The sequence below is a fragment of the Rhinatrema bivittatum genome, chromosome 1 (assembly GCF_901001135.1).
Source record: "Rhinatrema bivittatum chromosome 1, aRhiBiv1.1, whole genome shotgun sequence".
Lineage (NCBI taxonomy): Eukaryota > Metazoa > Chordata > Amphibia > Gymnophiona > Rhinatrematidae > Rhinatrema > Rhinatrema bivittatum.
In genome coordinates this window covers 807,493,189-807,513,735 of record NC_042615.1, presented here as the reverse complement: position 1 = coordinate 807,513,735, position 20,547 = coordinate 807,493,189, and the positions used below count along the sequence as shown (strand labels likewise).

The following is a 20,547-nucleotide window of genomic DNA, read 5'->3' as shown; positions in this document are numbered from 1 at the left end:
GTAGTAATGTTGGATCCACTTGGCAAGCAATTATAATGATCTAATGTGACTTAAGGAAATCTGTGATAGGATTTAGTTTTCAAAAGGAAAAGTATGAAAAAATTAGAAAAAGCTATTAGGATAAACTGAAAGCAGTAACTGCAAAGGTTGAAAAAAAAAAACACACCCTTTTACATCAGGCATGGGCACATTTCAAGAATACTATCTTGGAAGCCCAGACTGGATGTATTCCATGCATTTAAAAAAATGGAAGGAAGGCCAAATGACTGCCAGCATGGTCTAAAGGTAAGGCAAGAGGCTATTATAGCCAACATTTTCAAAAATAAAAATGGATATGGAATCCAAATGAAAACAGGAAACAGCATAAACACTGGCAAGTTAGATGCAAAGCATTGACAAGGAAGATTAAGAGAATTTAAAAAGCTTGCTGAAGACAAATTCATAATAAAAATTGTCAGGTACATTTGAAGCAAAGTGCCTGTGAGGGAGTCAGTTGGATTATTAGATGATTGAGGGGATAAGAGATGCACTAAACAGGACAGAGTCATAGCAAAGATTAAATGATTTGTTTCAGTCTATAAAATGAGTGCATCTGTTTACACATTCAAAAAACTAAGACTAGGGGGACATGCAATGAAGTTAATAAGTGATACATTTAAGACAAATAGGAGAAAATACTCCTTTACTCAACACAAACTCTGGAATTCATTGTCAAAAGGATGTGGTAAAGTTGTTAGTGTAGCTGGGTTTAACAAAAGTTTGGACAAGTCTATAAGCCATTAAGATGGATTTAGGGAAATCCACTGATTGTTCCTGGGATAAGCAGCATGGAATATATTAAGTTTAGGAATTCTTCCAAGTTCTTGTGTCCTGATTGGCCACTGTTGGAAACAGGATGCTGGATCTTTGGTATGACCCAGTATGGCAAAACTTATAGGGTAATTTTAATACAAACACGCGTGCGTCCATAATCGCGCATAACTGCACAAGCGGAGAGATGCAATTTTAAATTGTGCTTGCCAAGGACATGCATATCATTTAAAGTACCTCTCCCATGTGTATTCTGACTAGGGCTTTAGCAGCGTTCACATTCATATGCAGGCGGATTTTAAGAAATGCTCTCACCTGGGGAAAAACCACTCTTCCCCCCCCAAGTAGTCCACTAGTTTACCCAGTTCATAACAAGGTCTTCCAATTCCTTCTGGTTCTTCATTTATTTTATTTTTAATTTTTATATACCGACATTCTTGTATATATTCTTGTATTCATGCTGCAAGGCCCCCCACTCCACTTGACCCAGATGCATCATGTTGTGCTTAACACCCTAAAACTCTAGATCCAGACTTGTTCCTCATCAGGGCCAGAAGTAAAGGTACATGGCTAACAAGCTGATGCACACCATGGTCAGCCTTTTTAGAGCGCGGACTTACACACCAGTTTTGGCCCAACTCAGAACACCTATGCCCCTCCCCGACATACATAAGGATATGTATGCATGCACTTTGCAGCTTCTTATGCTCCCACATAGGTACTTGTCCCTGGAGAGACATCCTTAGTATGAAGCAGGAGCTCACTACCTTGTAGGAAAGTACTAGCTACAGGATCACTTCCTGCTATACCAAGGTCATTAATTCCTTCCAGATCTTGGTTCAAGGTGGGGAATGATTTTTCTCAACTCCCAAACCTATCTTCAGATCAAGGCGCCAAAAAGATTGAGGGCCCCTTCAATGCAGCCTAGCTATCAGTACAGCTGCCTTGACCTTAGATCATACCTTAGACACCACTTTCAGGAGCTGGACTTCAGTTCACCGGCAAAGGCAGCTTGGCACATACCCACTAACATCTGAGCCGTTTTGGACTTCATTGTGCATATTACAGTTGGAAATTAGTGAGCTTATTCTGAACACTTTTGGCAAACCTGGTTATGGTCAAAACTTGAAGTTGCTAACTTGTTTAGACATAAGGGACTAGACAAGGTGAAATTAAGAGCTTCTCTTGATAGCAATCTCTAAAAAAAATTTTATTTAAAAACTTTTCTATACCGTTGCTAAGTTTAAATACCATCACAACGGTTTACATGTAGGCACATATTTAATGTAGGTGAAAGTGTACTATAGTACATTCTAACAGGTGCCGAAGGATCGGTTACAATATATCATTAGACAGTTATTTAGCAAAGTAGTTCATGACCAATTGTACCAAGGTACTTACATGGATAGTTTTATCACACATAGTTTTATAGTTAAGCTTATTGTGGTGTAAAGTTCATAGACTAATCTACTGTAAAGTTCTAAGTACCCTGGGTCGGTGCCTGTCTTTTCCCCGAATAATTTCTCTATTTATTGTTTATTTATTGAAATAAGAAAAAATGTCAATTGGGTGGCCTGCTGGCATAGCCACATTTAAGGGGAAAAAAAACAAACAAACCATGAGCTGGCTCAACAGAACTGATAAGGTATCTGACAAAATCTACAGTAATATTAGAGGGTCTTGGCAAAAAAAAAAAAAAAAAGAAAAAAGAGCCACTTCTGAAGTTCTGCAGGGCTGTACAAAGAGCACATCCATGGTGCCCAGTGGACAAAATGAACTAAAGGGGAACTGTTCATGTGTGGAAGGCTTTTGCCTTTCAAAAGCATTCTGGAAAATTGTGCCTTATGCCAAATGGCCAGTCATGTGACTCAGAGTATGAATTTGCTTCCTTTTAGTTAATAGCTGCATTTGAACAATAGCTCTGCTTTTATTTCATTCTGACCTCTAGTCTTGTTACCAGCTTGAATGGCAATCTTAGTCTAGTCAAGGGAATCAGAAAAGTTATGTGCACAATGATCCATATTATCAAGTCTGAAAGGAGCTTAAACCAAGTTTGTGTAAAAGATGGAATGCCTTTTTATAAGATCTTCCGTTGGAATTTAGAAACTACAATCTAATAGCTGTGTAAGAAGCATAGATGGAAGCATACATTGTGTGTGGAAGGTGGGAGAGTAAATGTAGGATGAATGGAGTGAGGGGTTAAATGCTGGAAAAAAAAAAAAGATTAGATATATGTTCCTAATGAAAAGTCACCAGATATCTGGTAGGGATGATGCTTTATAGGAGTTGTATACTTGAATGTTGCTGTACTGATACTGAAACTAGATTTGTTGTATAGTGTATTTGCATGTACATTGTCATTGGATATTGTGTAAAGAGTTCTTAAAAAAAAAACAAAAAAGAAAGCAGTTCTCCATTTACAGGGGGTCTAAAGTGTATCAAATTACTTTTGTCTTTACTGAGAAATCACTGCTGGCAGAAGGCAGTCCCATAGATGAGTTATTCTTTGTTTCATTGGTGAAGTTTGTTTTCTGATGTACAACTGCAGCGACTCTGTAGTCACTTGTTAAAGGACATTAACATCATGAGACCAGAATGTTTGTTCCCTCTTTTCCAGTTACATGTACTTCCTTCTTAAGCTACCTTAGCTGTTTTAAAGACAAATAATGTATAATTTTCTACTTCATAATGTATTTTCTTGATTTATATCTGATGTAGTTTATTCTTTGTAAACACAAACGACAGTATATAAAATCTTTAATAAAAGAGCTATCTCAGTTTCCTGGCTACATATCTGCAGGGTCTCATGAGCTCTGTGGCAAAAATCATCCTGACAGTAGAACAGTATTCACATCTATAGAATCCAGAGCTAGAAAAACCATGTCTCAATTTTGTCACTGTAGGATAAGTAAGTAAGAATTTAGTATTTTGGTTTTGTGTGCTCAGGATACCCAGAGCAGAAGTAAAACTGGCTCCCTTCTCCACAATCACTTGGTTGAAATGAATGACAAAGTTGACCACAGGAAAAAAAAAAAAGCTGAGAACATGAACTTTAAATACTTTTAAGTGTTATATTCCACGTTAAGAAAAACTGAACCTATAACAATCAGCATAATTTCTTACATCACAGTGACAACCAATTAAAATATACCTTGTATCACTATATAATTTTAATACTGTATTTGTAAATGAAGCCACCTGAACAAGAATAGCACAACCTAACAAAATATTTGGCATAGAACACCAGTTACATCACCACTCACCATAGGTTTGATGTGTGGACCCCCTTGAGGGACACTTGCTTGTGTTAGAAAAGTGACTGCAATGTTATGAAGTATGGAAAAATGTAGGTTTGTCAAAATTTGCAAAACCAGTCAAACTCACAACAATAGACAAAAATCAAAGTAAACACTGACCACTCTGATGGAAAATCACTGGTCAGGGACCAAACAGCCCATCAAACTAAAAGCATTGCAGAGCTGATAATGTGTTCAATGTCTGTTGATGTTCTCTTCAAAAATAGTGCTTTGTTCTGTTTTCACTTTACAATCCCAACCTTTCTGTACAGTTTTATTGATTTCTACTTCTAGCAAAATGTATTAACCAAAAGCAATTTGGAACCAATTTTGCTAGGACTAACTGCATAATTCACAGTACTAAGAAAAGTTAGTATAACATTACCATATCACTTATACTGACCACACACAAACCACAAGCTAAGATGAACTAAAAATATAAGGTTAAACTAGGAGGGAGACAAAAATTGTATTCCAGGTTAGAGGATGTGAGGCCATACATACCTCAAAAAGCTATAACTATGAATGCTATACAACAAAGCAATGGGTCTGAAATAGATGCCAATTATTTGCCTTATCATCCAAGTCCATCTGCCAGGAAACTGCCCCTTCCTCTCAGATGGTTTATCAGACTCTTAAGTAAAGCACACCTAGCTAAGAGAAACAGAACAAAAAAAAACAAAAAACCTCACCTTAGCCACCAAATTTGATAAAAATGATTTTTAAACCAGTTTGGCAATTATAACAATTTACATTTTTATTGTATTAGTTTTATGCTATATTTATGACAAAAAAAAAGGTTCTACCAAAAACCACAATGTGCAAATCACACACACTGCTAGGTATTGGAAGTATAGCCAAGGTAGAAAGCAACTCAGAATGGACTATGTTAGGTTGTTCTGTAAATATTTATGGACATCTGACTGGAAGAAAAAATTAGTCTAAGTATATTTATTGCATCAGAAAATTTTGAAGAAAAAAAAGTGTTAAAATTTAAGACTGACTATTGGCAATAATTACATGAGTAGCTGATCATTCAGCTCAAGTGCTGGTTCTGTGTATGAAGTTCTCCCAATGCCCAGCAGTGGGCGCTCTGCATGCAGAGGAGTTATTTTGGTAAAGTTATATTCTTCCTGCTTTAGGTTTTTTGGTTTTATGCTATATTTATAGTAAAGGTTGTTCATCGCTTTTAGACATTGGCAAAGTGATTTGTAAATGTGAATTATGGTATATAAAATAGTGGGATACAGTGTATTGCCCATCCCAAGAAAAAAAGAAAAAAGCTAAATTAATCCACTTTATTAAAAAGCTACATATGGGGAATATACAATTATGGAATTAAAACTGAAGTTTGCTGTTTTATTGTAAGCTCCTTACATCTGTAGACAAACACATCCAGTTGATTTTACAATCTTAGTAGTAAGGAAAGTCTTACATTTACACCAGCACAATTAAAGCAAAGTTCACTGGTGAACATTTTACTTTATGTCACTAGTTTCAGTGCTATGCTAGCCTCAAAATGGCACTTCCATTAGCTTTGGAACCTTAACTGTGTAAATGAATGGCTCCTCCCATACATGCTATGCCTGCTTTGTCACCTGTTTGACCACTCATTTTTCCTTTCACTCACTGTATTTATGAACTGTGGGATTTGAACTGGCAAGTCATACCACTGTTTCTGCACACAATATCCTGAAAAAAAATACTAACACTGTACTAAAAAACCCAGTGTGATCTTGTTTAAGATTATCTTGAATTTATATTTTGAAACTGATCATTTAAAAAAGTTCACACAAATGTTGAAATCCTCTAGAGTATGGGTAAATTCAAATCTTTTCCAATCCTATAAAGCCCCCCCCCCCCCCAAGTAGAAAACTATCCATCAGAAAAGTAGAAGCTGATCATACTGACTTTTGCTTTGACATTTTAACACACCCAAAAAAAAAAAGGCCCAGGAAATATACTTGTTACTACAGAAAAATATATCATTTAGGTTTGTTCATATGCCACAAAGAAAAGCCACAGTTTACATTTAAAAAATTCAAATTTAACCGTTCAAGAATTTAAAAAATCAGGTTTCCATGTATTTTAATAAAAATATTTTTAAGCCATACTATTCATCATTCTAGGTGACTTAAAAGATACATGGCACACAAAAAAATACTCAATACAAGGACAAAATCTGTTGAGATTGCAACTTTTAACAGTGCTGTAAACAATGCTACGTTACCAGACTCCCAACATGATTCTAATACAGCTAAAACAAAGCTTAGTCAAGTTTATATTTTGTTTATTTATATTCTTTTTGGCATGTCAAAGCAGATTACATTCAGGGCAAAATTATAGTCTAAAAGTTTATTTAAAGAAATGTTCAACAATTTCCTTAAAGTTGTGAAACATGGTTCTTTCTGGTGCTGTTCGGGTAGGGAATTCCCCACAGCTAGAGGCCCACTACTGCAAAAATCATCTTAAGAATTCTGCAAGCTGAATAGACAGTGTTGTAGGTACATCCAGGAAACAGTGGCCAATGGACATTATAACCCTGGTTGGTCTATACATTTTCAGTAGCAAATTGATACAGTGGCTTGCCAAAGTATTCAACCCCCTAAGAAATCAGCAGCTGTGAGGATTACAAATGACACTTATACAGATAGTTCCAGAAAGTATGTTTATTGCAAACTAGTATGCTCTTAAAGTACATTTTCAAAGTCACAATTCATTATTTTTCTGCTTTTTTTTTTTTTTTTTTAATAAAATGCAAAACTGAAAAATGCTGCTTGCACAAGTATTCAACCCCTGTGCTGTGGAAGATCCAAGTTTACACAAAAGACATTGCCCTAATAATTGGCTTACAATTGGCCTCTACCCGTGAATCATTAAAAATGGTCAGCTTTTCTGGATAAAAAGACACCATAATTCCATTACCATTGGTCAGACTGTGAACCTGAAGCAAAGCTGTGAAAATGAAGACCAAAGGGCATTCTAAAGAAATTAAAGATAAAAGTTACACATGCACAAGATGGGAAAAACAAACAAGTGCTTAGATAGCCTAGTGAGCACTGTTGGATCAATTGTGAGGAAATGGAAACTGCATCCTACAACCCAGTCACTGCCTAGACAAGGCTGTCCCTCAAAACTCAGCATCTGAGCAAAGAGACTTGAGAGGGAAGCCACAGAGGCCAACAATCACTTGAAGGAGCTTCAGAGTTCAGTGGCTGAGACTGGAGTGGAGGTGCACCAGTCAACCATATCAAGAGCTCTGCATACAACTGGCCTGCAAGGGAGGGTGGCTAGAAAGAAGCCATTACTGAAGAAAAACCACATCAAAGAGTGACCCAGCTAAAATGCAGGATAAGGTTTTGTAGTCAGATGAGACAAAAATGAAGCTTTTTGGCCAAAATTCAAGATGCTATGTGTGGCACAAACCTAACACTGCATACAATTACTAGCAGAAACTTCCCACTCAAAGCTTATTCAATTAAGAAAATGATTCTGTCAATAAAACATTTGTCCCACAAAAATAAACTCATTCAAACATGGCATCAGAGTCTTGTATTGTGCTTCTATGATATACATCCACCACCTCCCACCATGCAGTGGGCCTCAAGCACTCTTATTCACTTGCCTGTCACAGCCTATTTCTTCCTAATTTATTTTTATAGAAACAGGTTTTTAAAAATCCACTTATCTTTAGTGTCATATATTCATAAGAACATGCCATACTGGGTCAGACCAAGGGTCCATCAAGCCCAGCATCCTGTTTCCAACAGTGGCCAATCCAGGCCATAAGAACCTCTTCAGATCCTGCAATCTCAACTATTCATATTTAAGTCACTCGCAAGTGAAAGACTACTGAGTGCTCTGGTATCGCTTGAGGCCCATTGTGTAGCAGGAGATGGTGGATGCATATAGAAGCACACTACAAGACTGATACTGTCTGAATAAATGTTTTGAGTTGTTTTTGTGGGACAAATTTTATTAAAAAGGATCGTTCTTTCCTTGATTGAGCAAAGCTAACTGCCCATTCTGCAGCAAACACCATCCCAAAAGTTAAGTATGGGGGGAGGCATCATGTTGTGGGGGGTGCAACATACAGGGAGATACAGCAAGACAACCTGCTGCAGTCTGCTAAAAAACTAAAGTTTGGGAGAACGTTCTCCTTTCAGCAGGACAATGCTTCCAAGCACAAGGCCAAAAGCAACACAGGCATGGTTGAGCCACAAAAATATGAATGTTCTACGATGGCCAAGTCAAAGTCCAGATCTCAATCCAATCAAGAATCTGTAGCATTATTTCATAGTTGCAGTCCATAAGAATCATCCAACCAAACTGAACCTGGAGCAAATCTGCTAGGAAGAGCAGGCAAAAATAACACCCAGTGTGCAAAGCTGGTAGAAATGTCCCCGTCCCCCCCAAAAAAAAAAAATTTTAAACTTATTGTAGCAAAATGTGGTTCTACCAAGTAGAGTCTGAAGGGGTTAAATACTTATGCAAGCAGCATTTTTCAGTTTTTAACTTTACAAAAAACAGAGAAATAATGAATTGTGACTAAAAATTTACTTTAAGTAGTTTGCAACAATCTGTGTGTCATTTGTAATCCACAAAAATCTGAATTTTTAAAGTGTCAAATGCTTTTTCAAGCCACTGTATATGGTGGAGGGTCATTGCTGAGTGCTTTATGAATTAAAGTTAATTTTAAAAACTTTATCCTCCATCACTGTAGCCTAGGTATATGATCTTTGAGAGCAGCACCATTTAACAATTTGGCTCAGTTCTCAATACACTTTAATGCTTTTATAGTGGACATAGACCATGAAACTGAATTACAGCAATTTTTATTTATTTATTTTTTAAAGGACAAGGGACTGCAAAACTGTATAAAAGTCAGGGAGATTGAGAAACCTTTTATTCAAGTTGAAACCCTAACTTCCAATAAATTCAAATGCAGACTACAATTCTGGTAATCTCATTTTAATACAAGGAATGTGTATGTCAGTAACATAGCAAATTAGCGAGCCGATACAGTAAAATTCACGAGAGGGCCGGCACTCCGAGGCAAGCGCTCACTCTCCTGGGTGCGCGATTGAGTTTGCAAATGAGGGCCTGCGGTAAAAGGAGGCACTAGGGACTCTAGCATGTCCCTAGCGCCTCCTTTTTGACAGGAGCAGCGGCTGTCAGCGGGTTTGACAGCCGCTCAATTTTACCAGCGTCGGTTCTCAAATCCACCGACACCCACGGGTTCGGAAAACAGGCGCTGGCATAATTGAGCGTCCGTCTTCCAACCTGCGGGCCAATTTAAAAATGTTTTTATTTTGGGGCCTCCGACTTAATATTGCTATGATATCAAGTCAGAGGGTGTACAGAAAAGCATTTTTTTCTGCTTTTCTGTACACTTTCCCGGTGCCAGCAGAAATTAACATCAGCCTTTGGGCAGGTGTTACTTTCTGTATCGCGTGGGAATAGGGCCATCAACATGCATTTGCATGTTGCGGGTGCTATTAGTTTCAGGGGTGGGGGGGGGTGGCCATGTGTTTTTGGCACACTGTACTGTATCGACCTGTAGGAAGGGCAAAATAAAGCAGATGCAGGAGAATTACACATTTTCCATAATTAGGAAGTACAATATTTGACTTGCACAAGGCATACAAGATTTTGGGGAGAGGAGGTGGAGAGAGAATGGAAACAAAACCTTAGCTAGGTTTGTCTCCAAAATGAGAAATCTTTTACATTACCTTTCCCATTAATGACTTAATTTCCTAACAAGCTAATTACACTGGCTCCTTTAATTATGTACTGTAGCTATGGACTTTGTGAAATTAATAGAAACAGAAATGACAGCAGAAGAGGACCAAATCTGCCCAAACTTATGGTAGCATCTGCTGCACCATGTAGATTTCCCACACTGTAAAAGTCAGGACTCCTCATTGATTGTTTGAATCCAATTCCCCGTTAAGCCTTGCCGTGAAACAGAGAGCAGTATGGGAGTTGCATTAAAGTATCAGACTTGGCACATCAGCAAGTTACCTCCATACTTGTTTCCCCAGACTGTAAAAGTGAGGGCCCTCATTGGTTGCTGTTCAAATCCAATTCCCCTTTTCTCCTGCCACTGAAGTGGAGAGCCATGATGGAGTTGCATCCAAGAGTGTGACGGCTTATTGGTTAACGCAGGGGTCAGGAACCCATGGCTCGCGAGCCAGATATGGCTCTTTTGAGGGCTGCATCTGGCTCGCAGACAAGTGTCGCCATACTTCGCGGTTCCCCGCTGACCCAGCTGCTCCCTGGTCCTCCGCAGCCCGGGCTTAAAATGCTGTCAGCCCGGGCGGAACGCGGCAGGACAGCTGGAGTCAGCGGCACCGGCGTGCTCTCTTCTCCTCCCCCCCCCCCCCCGCGGCCCGGAAGAGGAAGTGGAGAGCATCGGGTGCCTGCGCGGGAAGAAGAGACCACACTAGCGTGGTCTCTTCTTCCGCGCAGGCACCCGATGCTCACCACTTCCTCTTCCGGGCCGCGGGGGGGGGGAGGAGAAGAGAGCACGCCGACTGGAGTCATCCGGGTGCCTGCGCGGGAGTCATCGGGTGTCAGCCGGGTGCCAGCGCTGGAGTCATCGGGTGCCTGCGCAGGCACCCGATGCTCTCCACTTCCTCTTCCGGGCCGCGGGAAGAAGAGAGCACGCCAGTGCTCTCTTCTTCCCGCGGCCCGGAAGAGGAAGTGGAGAGCATCGGGTGCCTGCGCGGGAAGACCCGCGCAGGCACGCTAGTGTCCAACGGGAAGAAGACTGCAGCACGGCTCGGAGGAAAATGAAAATCTTCAACCGCGGCCGATGGGACTCCGCCTTCGCCTCCGCGAGGGCTGAAAATGAAGGAGGTTAGCGTTGGGAGGTGGCTGCTGCTGCCGCGAGTTCCCGGGGGGGGGGGGGGAGAAGGGGGAGAGAGAGAGAGTGAATGAGCGAGCAAGCATGTGTGTTTGAGATCCTGTGTGTGTGAGAGATTGCATGTATGTGAATGATTGAGAGCCTGTATATGTGAAAGAGAGTATGTCTGTGATTGAGATCCTGCCTGTGAGAGAGAGAGCATGAATGTAAGTTTACCATTGGGACCCTGTATGTGTAAGTTTGTAATTGAAAACCTGTTTGTTTGAAAGAGTATGTGTGTATGATTGAGATCCTTTGTGTGTGAGAGAGATCATGTGTATGTATGATTAAGAGCCTGTGTGTATAAGTAAGAGAGAGATCATGTGTGTCTGTGTCTGACAGCTGGTTTAGGTGATGGAGCATGTGAGTATGTGATTGAGTATGTGATTGAGTATGTGATTGAGTATGTGATTGAGTATGTGATTGAGAGCCTGTGTGTAAATGAGAGAAAGAGAGGACATGTTTGTAAGCATGTGAATGAGAGTCTGTGTGTGAGAGAAAAAGACAGCATGTATTTATGTGATTGAAAGCCTGTGTGTGTAAGCGGGAAAAGATAGACAGCATGTGTGTAAATGTGTAATTAAGAGCCTATATAAGTGAGAGAGAAAAAACATTTGTATATGTGAGTGACTGAGAGCATGTGTGTATAGGTGTGTCATTGAGAGCCAGTGTGAGAGAGAGCGCTGGTATGTGACAGAGGAGAAAGTTCCAAGCAAACCACCCCACCTCCTGCTAATTCAGAACAATCTCAGGACACCTGGATATCAAACGTTCCCAGGTATGCAGAGCAAAAAAATTTTTGTATCCTTATTATTTTTCATTACTGGATCTTTGTGTCTGCTATTTTGAAATATTTTGTTGGTATCTGGAAATGTTTTATATGAGTTTTTAATTATTGGATATTCCACTCATCAGCTGTTTCGAAATATGTTCTTTTTGTTAGTACAGTTTTACTGCTGATTTTATATTTCTTGATTTGTTTTATAAGGATGTGTGATGTTTCTTTTTTCCTTTGTTACACTGCATAGACTCTGGCTTGTTGCAGTTTCCAATTCAGTTTTTGTCTGCATGCTTTTTGTTATGCGTTTTGGTCTCTTTATTCTATGTTAGGTGAGGGACAGCACGTGATTCAGGTGAGGTTTTCTGCTGGCGTGTAGTTTCTGTGTAGGACTCTATAGCAGCCTGACTTGGTCCGTTTTCCTAATAGGAGATGTATTGGTGTCTTAAGGCCTGGTGTAATATTTTCAGAGACTTATTGTACTTTAAAAGTGTGATCTTACATAAAATGCACACATTTACTTGTATTTAGTTTTAAACATATTGTATGGCTCTCATGGAATTACATTTTAAAATATGTGGCGTTTATGGCTCTCAGCCAAAAAGGTTCCTGACCCCTGGGTTAACGGTAGTACCAGCAAGCCACCCCCATGCATTCTTTTCTTCATTTCCATCCTCTAACCTTTAGGGATCCACAGTGTTCTTACACCCCTTTGAATTCTTTCACTGTTCATCTTCAACATCTCCTCTGGAAGGGCATTCCAAGCATTCACCACCCTCTCCGTGAAGAAATATTTCCTGGAACTTTTGAGTCATCCTCTCTGGAGTTTCATTTTGCGACCCCTAGTTCTACTGATTTCTTTGCAGTGGAAAAGGTTTGTTAGGTTTAAATGATGCACATTTTTCAGGAAACTGAAGGTCTGTATCACAACACCCCTGCACCTCCTCTCTTCCAAGGTATACATATTCAGATCCTTCAGCCTCTCCTCATAGGTCTTCTTAAAACAGACCTCACACCATTTTGATTGCTCTTCTCTGGACCGCCTCCATCCTGACTTTGTCCCTTTTGAGATACAGACTCCAGAATTGAACATAGTTCTCCAAGTGAGGCCTCACCAAGGACCTGCATAAGGGCATTGCCACCTTATTCTGATTATTTCTCTATTAAACCCAGAATTCTTCAGAATACAAAGGGAGCTCACATTTATTTATTTATTTATTTAACATTTTTCTATACCGACCTTCAAGGTTAAATACCATATCAGGTCGGTTTACATCGAACAGGGGTAGATCAGTGTAACATAACATAACAAAGGAACAACTTTTTATAATTAGTGGAGGTAAAGCAGAAAAGTAAGAAAGTTACATAATAACAAGGACCATGAACTAGGAAGCTGAATTCAGCTGGAAAAAGAGAAACCTTAAGAATGTATTAAATTAAAATACTAGGAGACTAGTAACTGATGAGAATATTGAAGGGGCGAAGTTCCAAATTCAATGCTGAGTAGTTGTAGTTGTCTAGTGAAAGTTTGAAGGATCAGGGAAGGCTTGTAAGAAGAGCCAAGTTTTGAGGTTTTTTTTAAATGTTGGTAGGCACGGTTCCATTCTGAGTTCTGCAGGTAGGTTGTTCCAGATGGCTGGACCTGCTGTGGAAAAAGCTCGGTCTCTGGTAGAGATGAGTCGTGTAGCTTTAGAAGGTGGGGGTTGTAGTGCTCCTTTGTAGGTTTCTCTCATGTGCTGGCAGGTCTGCTGAAAGACCTGTTCAACAGATCCCTGGAAATGGGAGTGGTGCCAAGTGATTGGAGAAGAGCGGTGGTGATCCTGCTTCACAAGAGTAGCAGCAAAGAGGAGGCTGGAAACTACAGACTGGTTAGCCTCACTTCAGTGGTGGAAAAGTTAATGAAGACTCTGCTGAAGGAAAAGACAGTTAACTATTTAAGATCTGGTGGGATGTTGGCCCCCGGGTAGCATGGATTCACCAGGGAAAGGTCCTGTCATACAAATCTATTTGATTGGGTGATGAGAAAGCTGGATCAAGGAAAAGCACTCAATGTAGTTTACTTGGATTTCAACAAAGCTTTTGATACAGAAATACATAGGAGGCTCATGAATAAAATGAGAAGCTTAGGCTCCAAGGTGATGGAGTGGATTACTAACTGGTTGACCGACGGGAAACAATGAATAATAGTAAATGGAACCCACTTTGATGAGAGAACGGTGTTAAGTGGCGTGCCTCAAGAATCAGTTCTGTTCAATAACTTCATGAGACACACTGCGGAGAGGTTAGAAGGAAAAAGGTTTGCCTTTTTGCAGATGATACTAAGATCTGCAAGAGTGGACATGCCTGAAGTAGAGAGAACAAAAAGTGATTTAAGAAAAATTGAAGAATGGTTGAAGGTTTGGCAGCTGCGATTCAATGCCAAGAAGTGCAGAAATCCAAAAGAGCTGTATGTGATGGGGAGTGAAAGATTATCGTGCAACAAGAGGGACTTTGGTGTGATTGTGCCTGATGAGCTGAAGGTTGCAAAGCAGTTTGCCATGGCAGTAACTAAAGCCAGAAAGATGCTGGGCTGCATAAAGAGGTATTACTAGCAGGAAGAAGGAAGTAGTAATAATGCTCTTGTACAAAACCTTGGTGAGACCTCATCTGGAGTACTGTGTTCAGTTCTGGAGATTTATCTCAAAAAGGATAGAGACCAGATGGAAACTGTCTAGAGGAAGACAATCAAAATGGTGAGGGGTCTGTTTGAGAAAACCTATATAGAGAGACTGAAGGATCTAAATATGTATACCCTGGAGAAGAGGTGCAGGGAAGATTTAATACAGACCTCCAGATACCTGATAGGTACCAATGATGCACAAACTTCAAATCTTTTCAGTTAGAAAAGAAAGTAGAACTAGAAGTCATGATATGAAACTCCAAGGGGGGTTGATTAAGAACCAATATCAGGAAATATTTCTTCACAGAGAGGGTGGTGGATGCCTGGAATGCTCTCCCACAAGAGGTGGTAAAGACAAGAACAGTTAATGAATTCAAGAGAGAATAGGACAAACACTGCAGATCCCTAAAGACTTAAAGAAAGGAATAGTATAATATTTCTGCATGGGAGTAACCTGCACGGAGCAGCAGTTACTACCCTTAACAGAACACTTAGGGGTAATCTGGAAGGAGCAGCAGCTACCATCATCATGGGTAGACTAGATGGACCATTTGGTCTTTTTCTGCTGTCATTACTATGCTTTAGCTATTGCCTTATCACATTGCTTCGCCATCTTCAGATTCTTCTCTTGGTCCATGCACTTCAATTTTTCACCCCCCCCCCCATCACATACAGTTCTTTTGTATTACCATACCCCAGATGCATGACTCTGCACTTTTTGGCATTGAATCCCAGCTGCCAAAATCTTTGACAACTCACCACAAACACCCTTACTGCAAAAGGCCCTCAGAACTCCTAAACATAATAGACTGACCTCAGCTGCCATTCATGCTACACCCATTAAAAACAAAACAAAAACACTGTAGAGTACCAATATACATAGCACAGACCTGCATGATTAACATTTTAAAAGTGATGTCAAGTTATGTGTTAACTCCCTTCACAACAATATTACTCAACTACAAATGACTCAGTATCATAACCTAATAAAGGGATAATACCTATTTTAAAGTAAGGCCATTTCTAAGAAAAAAAATGGAATGTAGGTCAAGCAGGTAGGCCAGTGTATGCTACACAAAAAGGAACAGATTATGCTCAACTTAACCAACCACATTAACACCTGCTTATTTCAGTCAATTACAAAAGCATTTCACGTACACAGTAATATAGAAACCTCCACCTCCCTCCAATTGCCAATATATTCATACAACCTGCCTAGAATCCTTATCACCACTACCTAAATATGACGGGCCAAGTGAAGTACAGTCTCAAAAGCTACAGAAGTAGGAAAATGATCAGTGAAGTTATACCAATGTCTCAACTGCTGCAACAATACTTGCTAGTATTAAGACGCCTTGTTTTAATTCCATCTTTCTTGGCAGCAAGTAAAAGGTAAACATTCTTGGGTCCTATAAAGAAGAAAGTACCTTTAGTTTTGGGTTTTTTTAGATACAAAATAGAATTTTCACCTTAAGTGGAATGGATTATTCTTATAGAGTAAAGGTTGAAGTGGTAAAGAGGAAAATATTGTATGAACTGCAATAAGAATCCTCTTACTTTTGCTTGCCTTTTCACATCAGCAGATCTCAGACATCCAACTCAAAAGCCTCACCAAATATTTTCTTTATATGGGCACTGACCAACGCAGAATACTTGAAAAGGAGTTGGGGCTAGCATATCCAAGATACAGATTTCATACATGAATTTCACCTCCTAATTCTTGGTTAGCAGGTGCTGGGAATACCCTTCCTAAGTCTCCATTTACCACATCACTGGCTAAGTATTAGTATTACAAAGCTTCTGTGTATGATATATACACATCTCTTGAATAGCAACGCCATACCACATATGGCTCTTGCTTCCTAGAGATGTAAAATAGTAGCTTAAAATGTTTCATCTACACCTGTCATGATAGACAGGAACTGTTCGTTCCTCACACTTTAGTCTGAAAAACAGTTCAGTAAGCACAAGATTTTACTTGCCTTTCTAACAAAAAGAAAAAAAGGAAAGGCATCCATTAGTGTCCTCAAAACACAACACTATGAAAGCCAAGGCCTTCAAAACAATTATGAAGCAAAACATAAAAGTGACAAGAGTACTGATTGCAGTAGTGTCACATGCAGCGAGCTATATTTCCTTTTACAATGAACAGTGGTTTTCCAATAAAAAACATCAGTATCTCAGGAAAGATTAAAAAAAAGTCGTTAACTAGAGCCACTACCTAGTTATTGAACTAATACATCTGTAACTAGCTTTGGCAAGCTGTCCTCCCTTCATCGGGTAAGTGCAAAGTGAACCAAGGAAGATGCTGCCGAAATATACTTAGAAATAGAATATAACAGCACATAAGGACCCCAAAATACCCTCCTGCTTCCCAAGACTGTCCAATTTACATACGACCCGTGCTCTGATTCACTGTTTTCAAAAAAGGAGTGGTAAAGCAAAAAAAAAAAGTGTTGAAGTCTCTGCGTTTGTTTTAAAGTACTGCATAGTTTTAATTTTAATATATTTTAGGTTCCTGAGTACTTTTGAACATTTTTAGTATCCTGACTTGGAAAAGCGTTCCTCGCGATTTCTATTTTATATGAAAACATACGAGAAGCCCCGATACAGCAAATGAAAAGAGCTCAAGAGCAACTTCGTCTCTCCACAGCTCATACGACAAAAGCATAAATACAGAATCAGAGCGCACAAACAGGTTACATGCATATTCCTAGAAGTGCAAAAGAAAAAAAAAAGTGTTTAGTATTTTTAAAAGAAGTCTCTGGGAAGTCAAGTAGCCGGTGACGCTTCAACCACACGCTCCAGATCATCCTATATATATATATAATATCTCCAGCCAGACACGTAACCAGAGGTCCCCCCCCCGATCTTTCTCCTCCCTTACCTTGAAGTAACCCCCCTCGTAGAGGGTGTTGGGTGGCCCGAAGATCGCCACTTCCCAGTTGTATAGGTCGGACTCGTCCACCAGCGTGATCCGGAAGCCCTCCACAGGCTCCTCCTGCAGGGACTTCAGCTCCAGCATCAGGGCCTTCTGCGAGCTCGTCATCTGCTGCTGGGCCATGGCGGGACAAGGGGAGGGAGGGGAGCCCGCTGAGGGTCAGAATAAAGGGGGGGGGTAGCGGGAGAGTGGAGATAGGGAGGGGGGGGGGGAAGTACGAGGAGGAAGAGAAGAAGAAAAGAGCGGCAGGTTGGAGCCGCCGAGGAGGAGGCAGCGGGGCCCCAACCAGGCAGGGAGGTAGAAAGCAGGGGGGCTCTCAGCCGCCGCGGTGTCCCCCACCCTCCTCCGAGGAGGAGGAAAGCTCGGCCGGGGCCGAGCAGTTCCCCTTCCCCCGTGAGAGGGTGGGCGTCCGCCGCCGCTGCTGCTGCTACTGTTGTTGTGTCTTCTTGCTGTCTCCCACTGGCGGGGGAGGGGGGGGGGGGAAGCAAGCGCGCGCTCCCCGCCAATAGGAAAACCGTCACCCCCTCCCCGCCGCCACCACCGAGGGGAGGGGGAGGGGAGGAGAAGCGGCCGCCGGGTCTGGCGCGGAGAATAGAAGAAGGTGGTGGGCCGGAGCTCCGTGGGAGTCCCGTGTGTCACGGCTGAGTTGGAGAGGTGGGAAAAGTGGCGCCGGGGTGGGGAGGGGGAGGGTCTCGCCTCGGTTGTTCCCGGGGCCCTGCCGGCTCCGGCGGCGGCCGCTCAGGCTCTGGCCTCGCTCCGCTGTCTCCTCTAGTGACGGAGGCAGCTCTTACTCGCCGTCTCCTCTCACGCTCCGGCCCGCCCACCGTTCCTTTTGTGACGTTGACGCTCGCCGGTGACGGCAGGACGCCACGGTGGCGCTCTCCGTCTAACCCCCCCCGTCCACAACCTGCGCCGTGACGTTGCTCCCGCCCGCCTCCTGCACGTGGGACCGAAAGGTCCTTGTGTTTTGGCTTTGGAGCTGCAGCTATTTTCGAAGCCATTAGGGGACGCTTTTAGCAGATATTGGTTTTAACTTTAGTTTTCACTTTGGGCGCACAGGTCTAAGTGTGCTGGAGTTTTAAGGTGTGCATTTTGTGTTAAAGGGTCATAACACAGAATATTGTTGCATTTTGGTTCCTCATTCCTTCCTGCCCCTAAAACCTCAGTTTCAGAGGCAGTGTGTACCAAATGGGTTCAAGCAAGAAGGGACCAACAAACTTTATTTTATGCTTATGTTGTTATGTTTGTTACATCTGATTATGATCAGAAGGATAGCTGTGTTAGTTCGATGTAGCAACAATGTCAAATGGGGAGTGACACCTGGTAGACAAACCAATTTATTGAGGCATGAGCTTTAGAGACAGATGCGTCTTGAAAGCCCATGCCTCGCTAAATTGGTTAGTCTATACAGTACATCTGATTATTTTGTAAGCTCTGTTGTTTGTTCAGCACCGCATATGTCGTGTAGCGCTATAGAAATGTTAAGTAGCGGTGGGCGGGCCGGAGCGTGAGAGGAGACAGCGATGATGACGTCAACTCATTAATACCTCTCTCTCCTCAGGCATTGTCCCTGACCCCCTTAAACAAGCCGTGATTAAACCACTCCTTAAAAAACCCACCCTGGACCCCAAAGACCCATCAAATTTCCATCCTATCTCAAACCTCCCTCTCATCTCCAAAATTAAGGAAAGGATTGTGAATTCCCAACTTACTGATTACCTAGAAGACAACAAGATCTTGCACCCATCCCAGTTTGGATTTCGCAAGCACCTCAACACCGAAACTCTCCTCCTTACCCTTTCCGATCACCTCATCAGAGGCATGGATTAGGGTAATTGTTTCCTCTTGGCACTGCTCGACTTCTCAGCTGCCTTTGACACCATCAACCATAACCTCCTCCTCTCCCGGCTATCTGAAATAGGCATTTCAGGTTTAGTCCTCCTTTGGTTTAAATCTTACTTATCCAATAGAAAGTTTGCCGTCAAAATAGGAATCGCTGAATCTGCACCCCACCCCCTGTCCCAAGGAGGCCCCCAAGGTGCCTCACGCTCCTCCACATTATTCAATATATATCTTACACCCCTCTGCCAACTTCTTGGCCTGAAGTTCTATCTTTATGCGGACGATGTACAAATCATCATCCCCATCCATAATTCATTATCTGAAGCCCTTAAGCATTGGGATAAATGCCTTGCAGCCATAAACAACTTGCTCACCAACCTTCACCTGGCCCTGAACACGTCCAAAACGGAAATGATCCTCATTTCTCATCAGCAATCCCCCAAACTAAACACCATCTCCAAAGACCCAGCCTTTAGCTCCTTATGCTCGCAAACAAGTGTAAGAGACTTGGGGGTTTTCCTAGACCAGCAACTTAGCCTAAAAAAGCACATTAATTCAACGCTTAAAGCGGGCTTTTTTAAACTCAATGTCTTAAAAAAACTCCGACCTTTACTCCACCAACAGGATTTCCAGACAGTCATCCAGGCCACCCTCTCTTCTAAGTTCGACTACTGCAACTCCCTCCTGCTTGGGCTCCCCTATTCTACCATAAACCTTTACAAATGTTCCAAAATGCAGTAGCAAGGGTCATCACCAATACTAGAAAAAGCGCCCACATCACACCCATACTCAAAGACCTCCATCCCCTCACATATCCTGTTCAAAACACTATTATCCACAAAACCATTTATAGTCACAACTCCAGCTGGCTAGATGAACCTTTCTGCCTCACACTTTCCAACCGGCCCACCAGGACAGACAAAGCAGGAACTCTTCAAGTACCTTCCCTCAAAAAGGCCCACTTATCTTGCACTCGGGAGTGCTCCATTTCCATTGCTGGCCCCAAGCACTGGAACTGTTGTGGTGCCTGGCAGCAGTGGCCCGTGGCCAGGCCCCCCTACCTCGATCGGTTCGCCGGCTCGGGGACCCCCCCCCCCGACGAGGCAGACCACGCACGGCTCATGGCGCGAATTCTCCGGCGTCCCTGCAGGCAGCATCGGACAGAGCGCAGCAGGCTCCGCCCTTTAAAGGGACAGCGGCGCGAAAGCCAGGCCGGCCCCGGAAGATGACATCATCAACCAGGGAGATTTAAACCTCTCCCTGGGTTCAGGAAGTTGCCTTTGCAACAAGGTCTAGTGGTTTTCTTGCCTTGCT

General features: G+C 41.8%; 1 protein-coding gene across 1 annotated transcript in view; it reads right to left on the bottom strand.

Moving 5' to 3' along the window:
- The window catches only part of LOC115078299 (ubiquitin-conjugating enzyme E2 R2-like), a 213,075-nt gene extending 194,853 nt beyond the window's left edge, over nt 1–18,222 (bottom strand). Inside the window, 1 exon segment of the mRNA XM_029581162.1 lies at nt 17,338–18,222. Coding sequence (XP_029437022.1) covers nt 17,338–17,514 — 177 coding nt within the window. The 5' untranslated portion in view covers nt 17,515–18,222.
- Between the last annotated feature and the right edge of the window lie 2,325 nt (nt 18,223–20,547).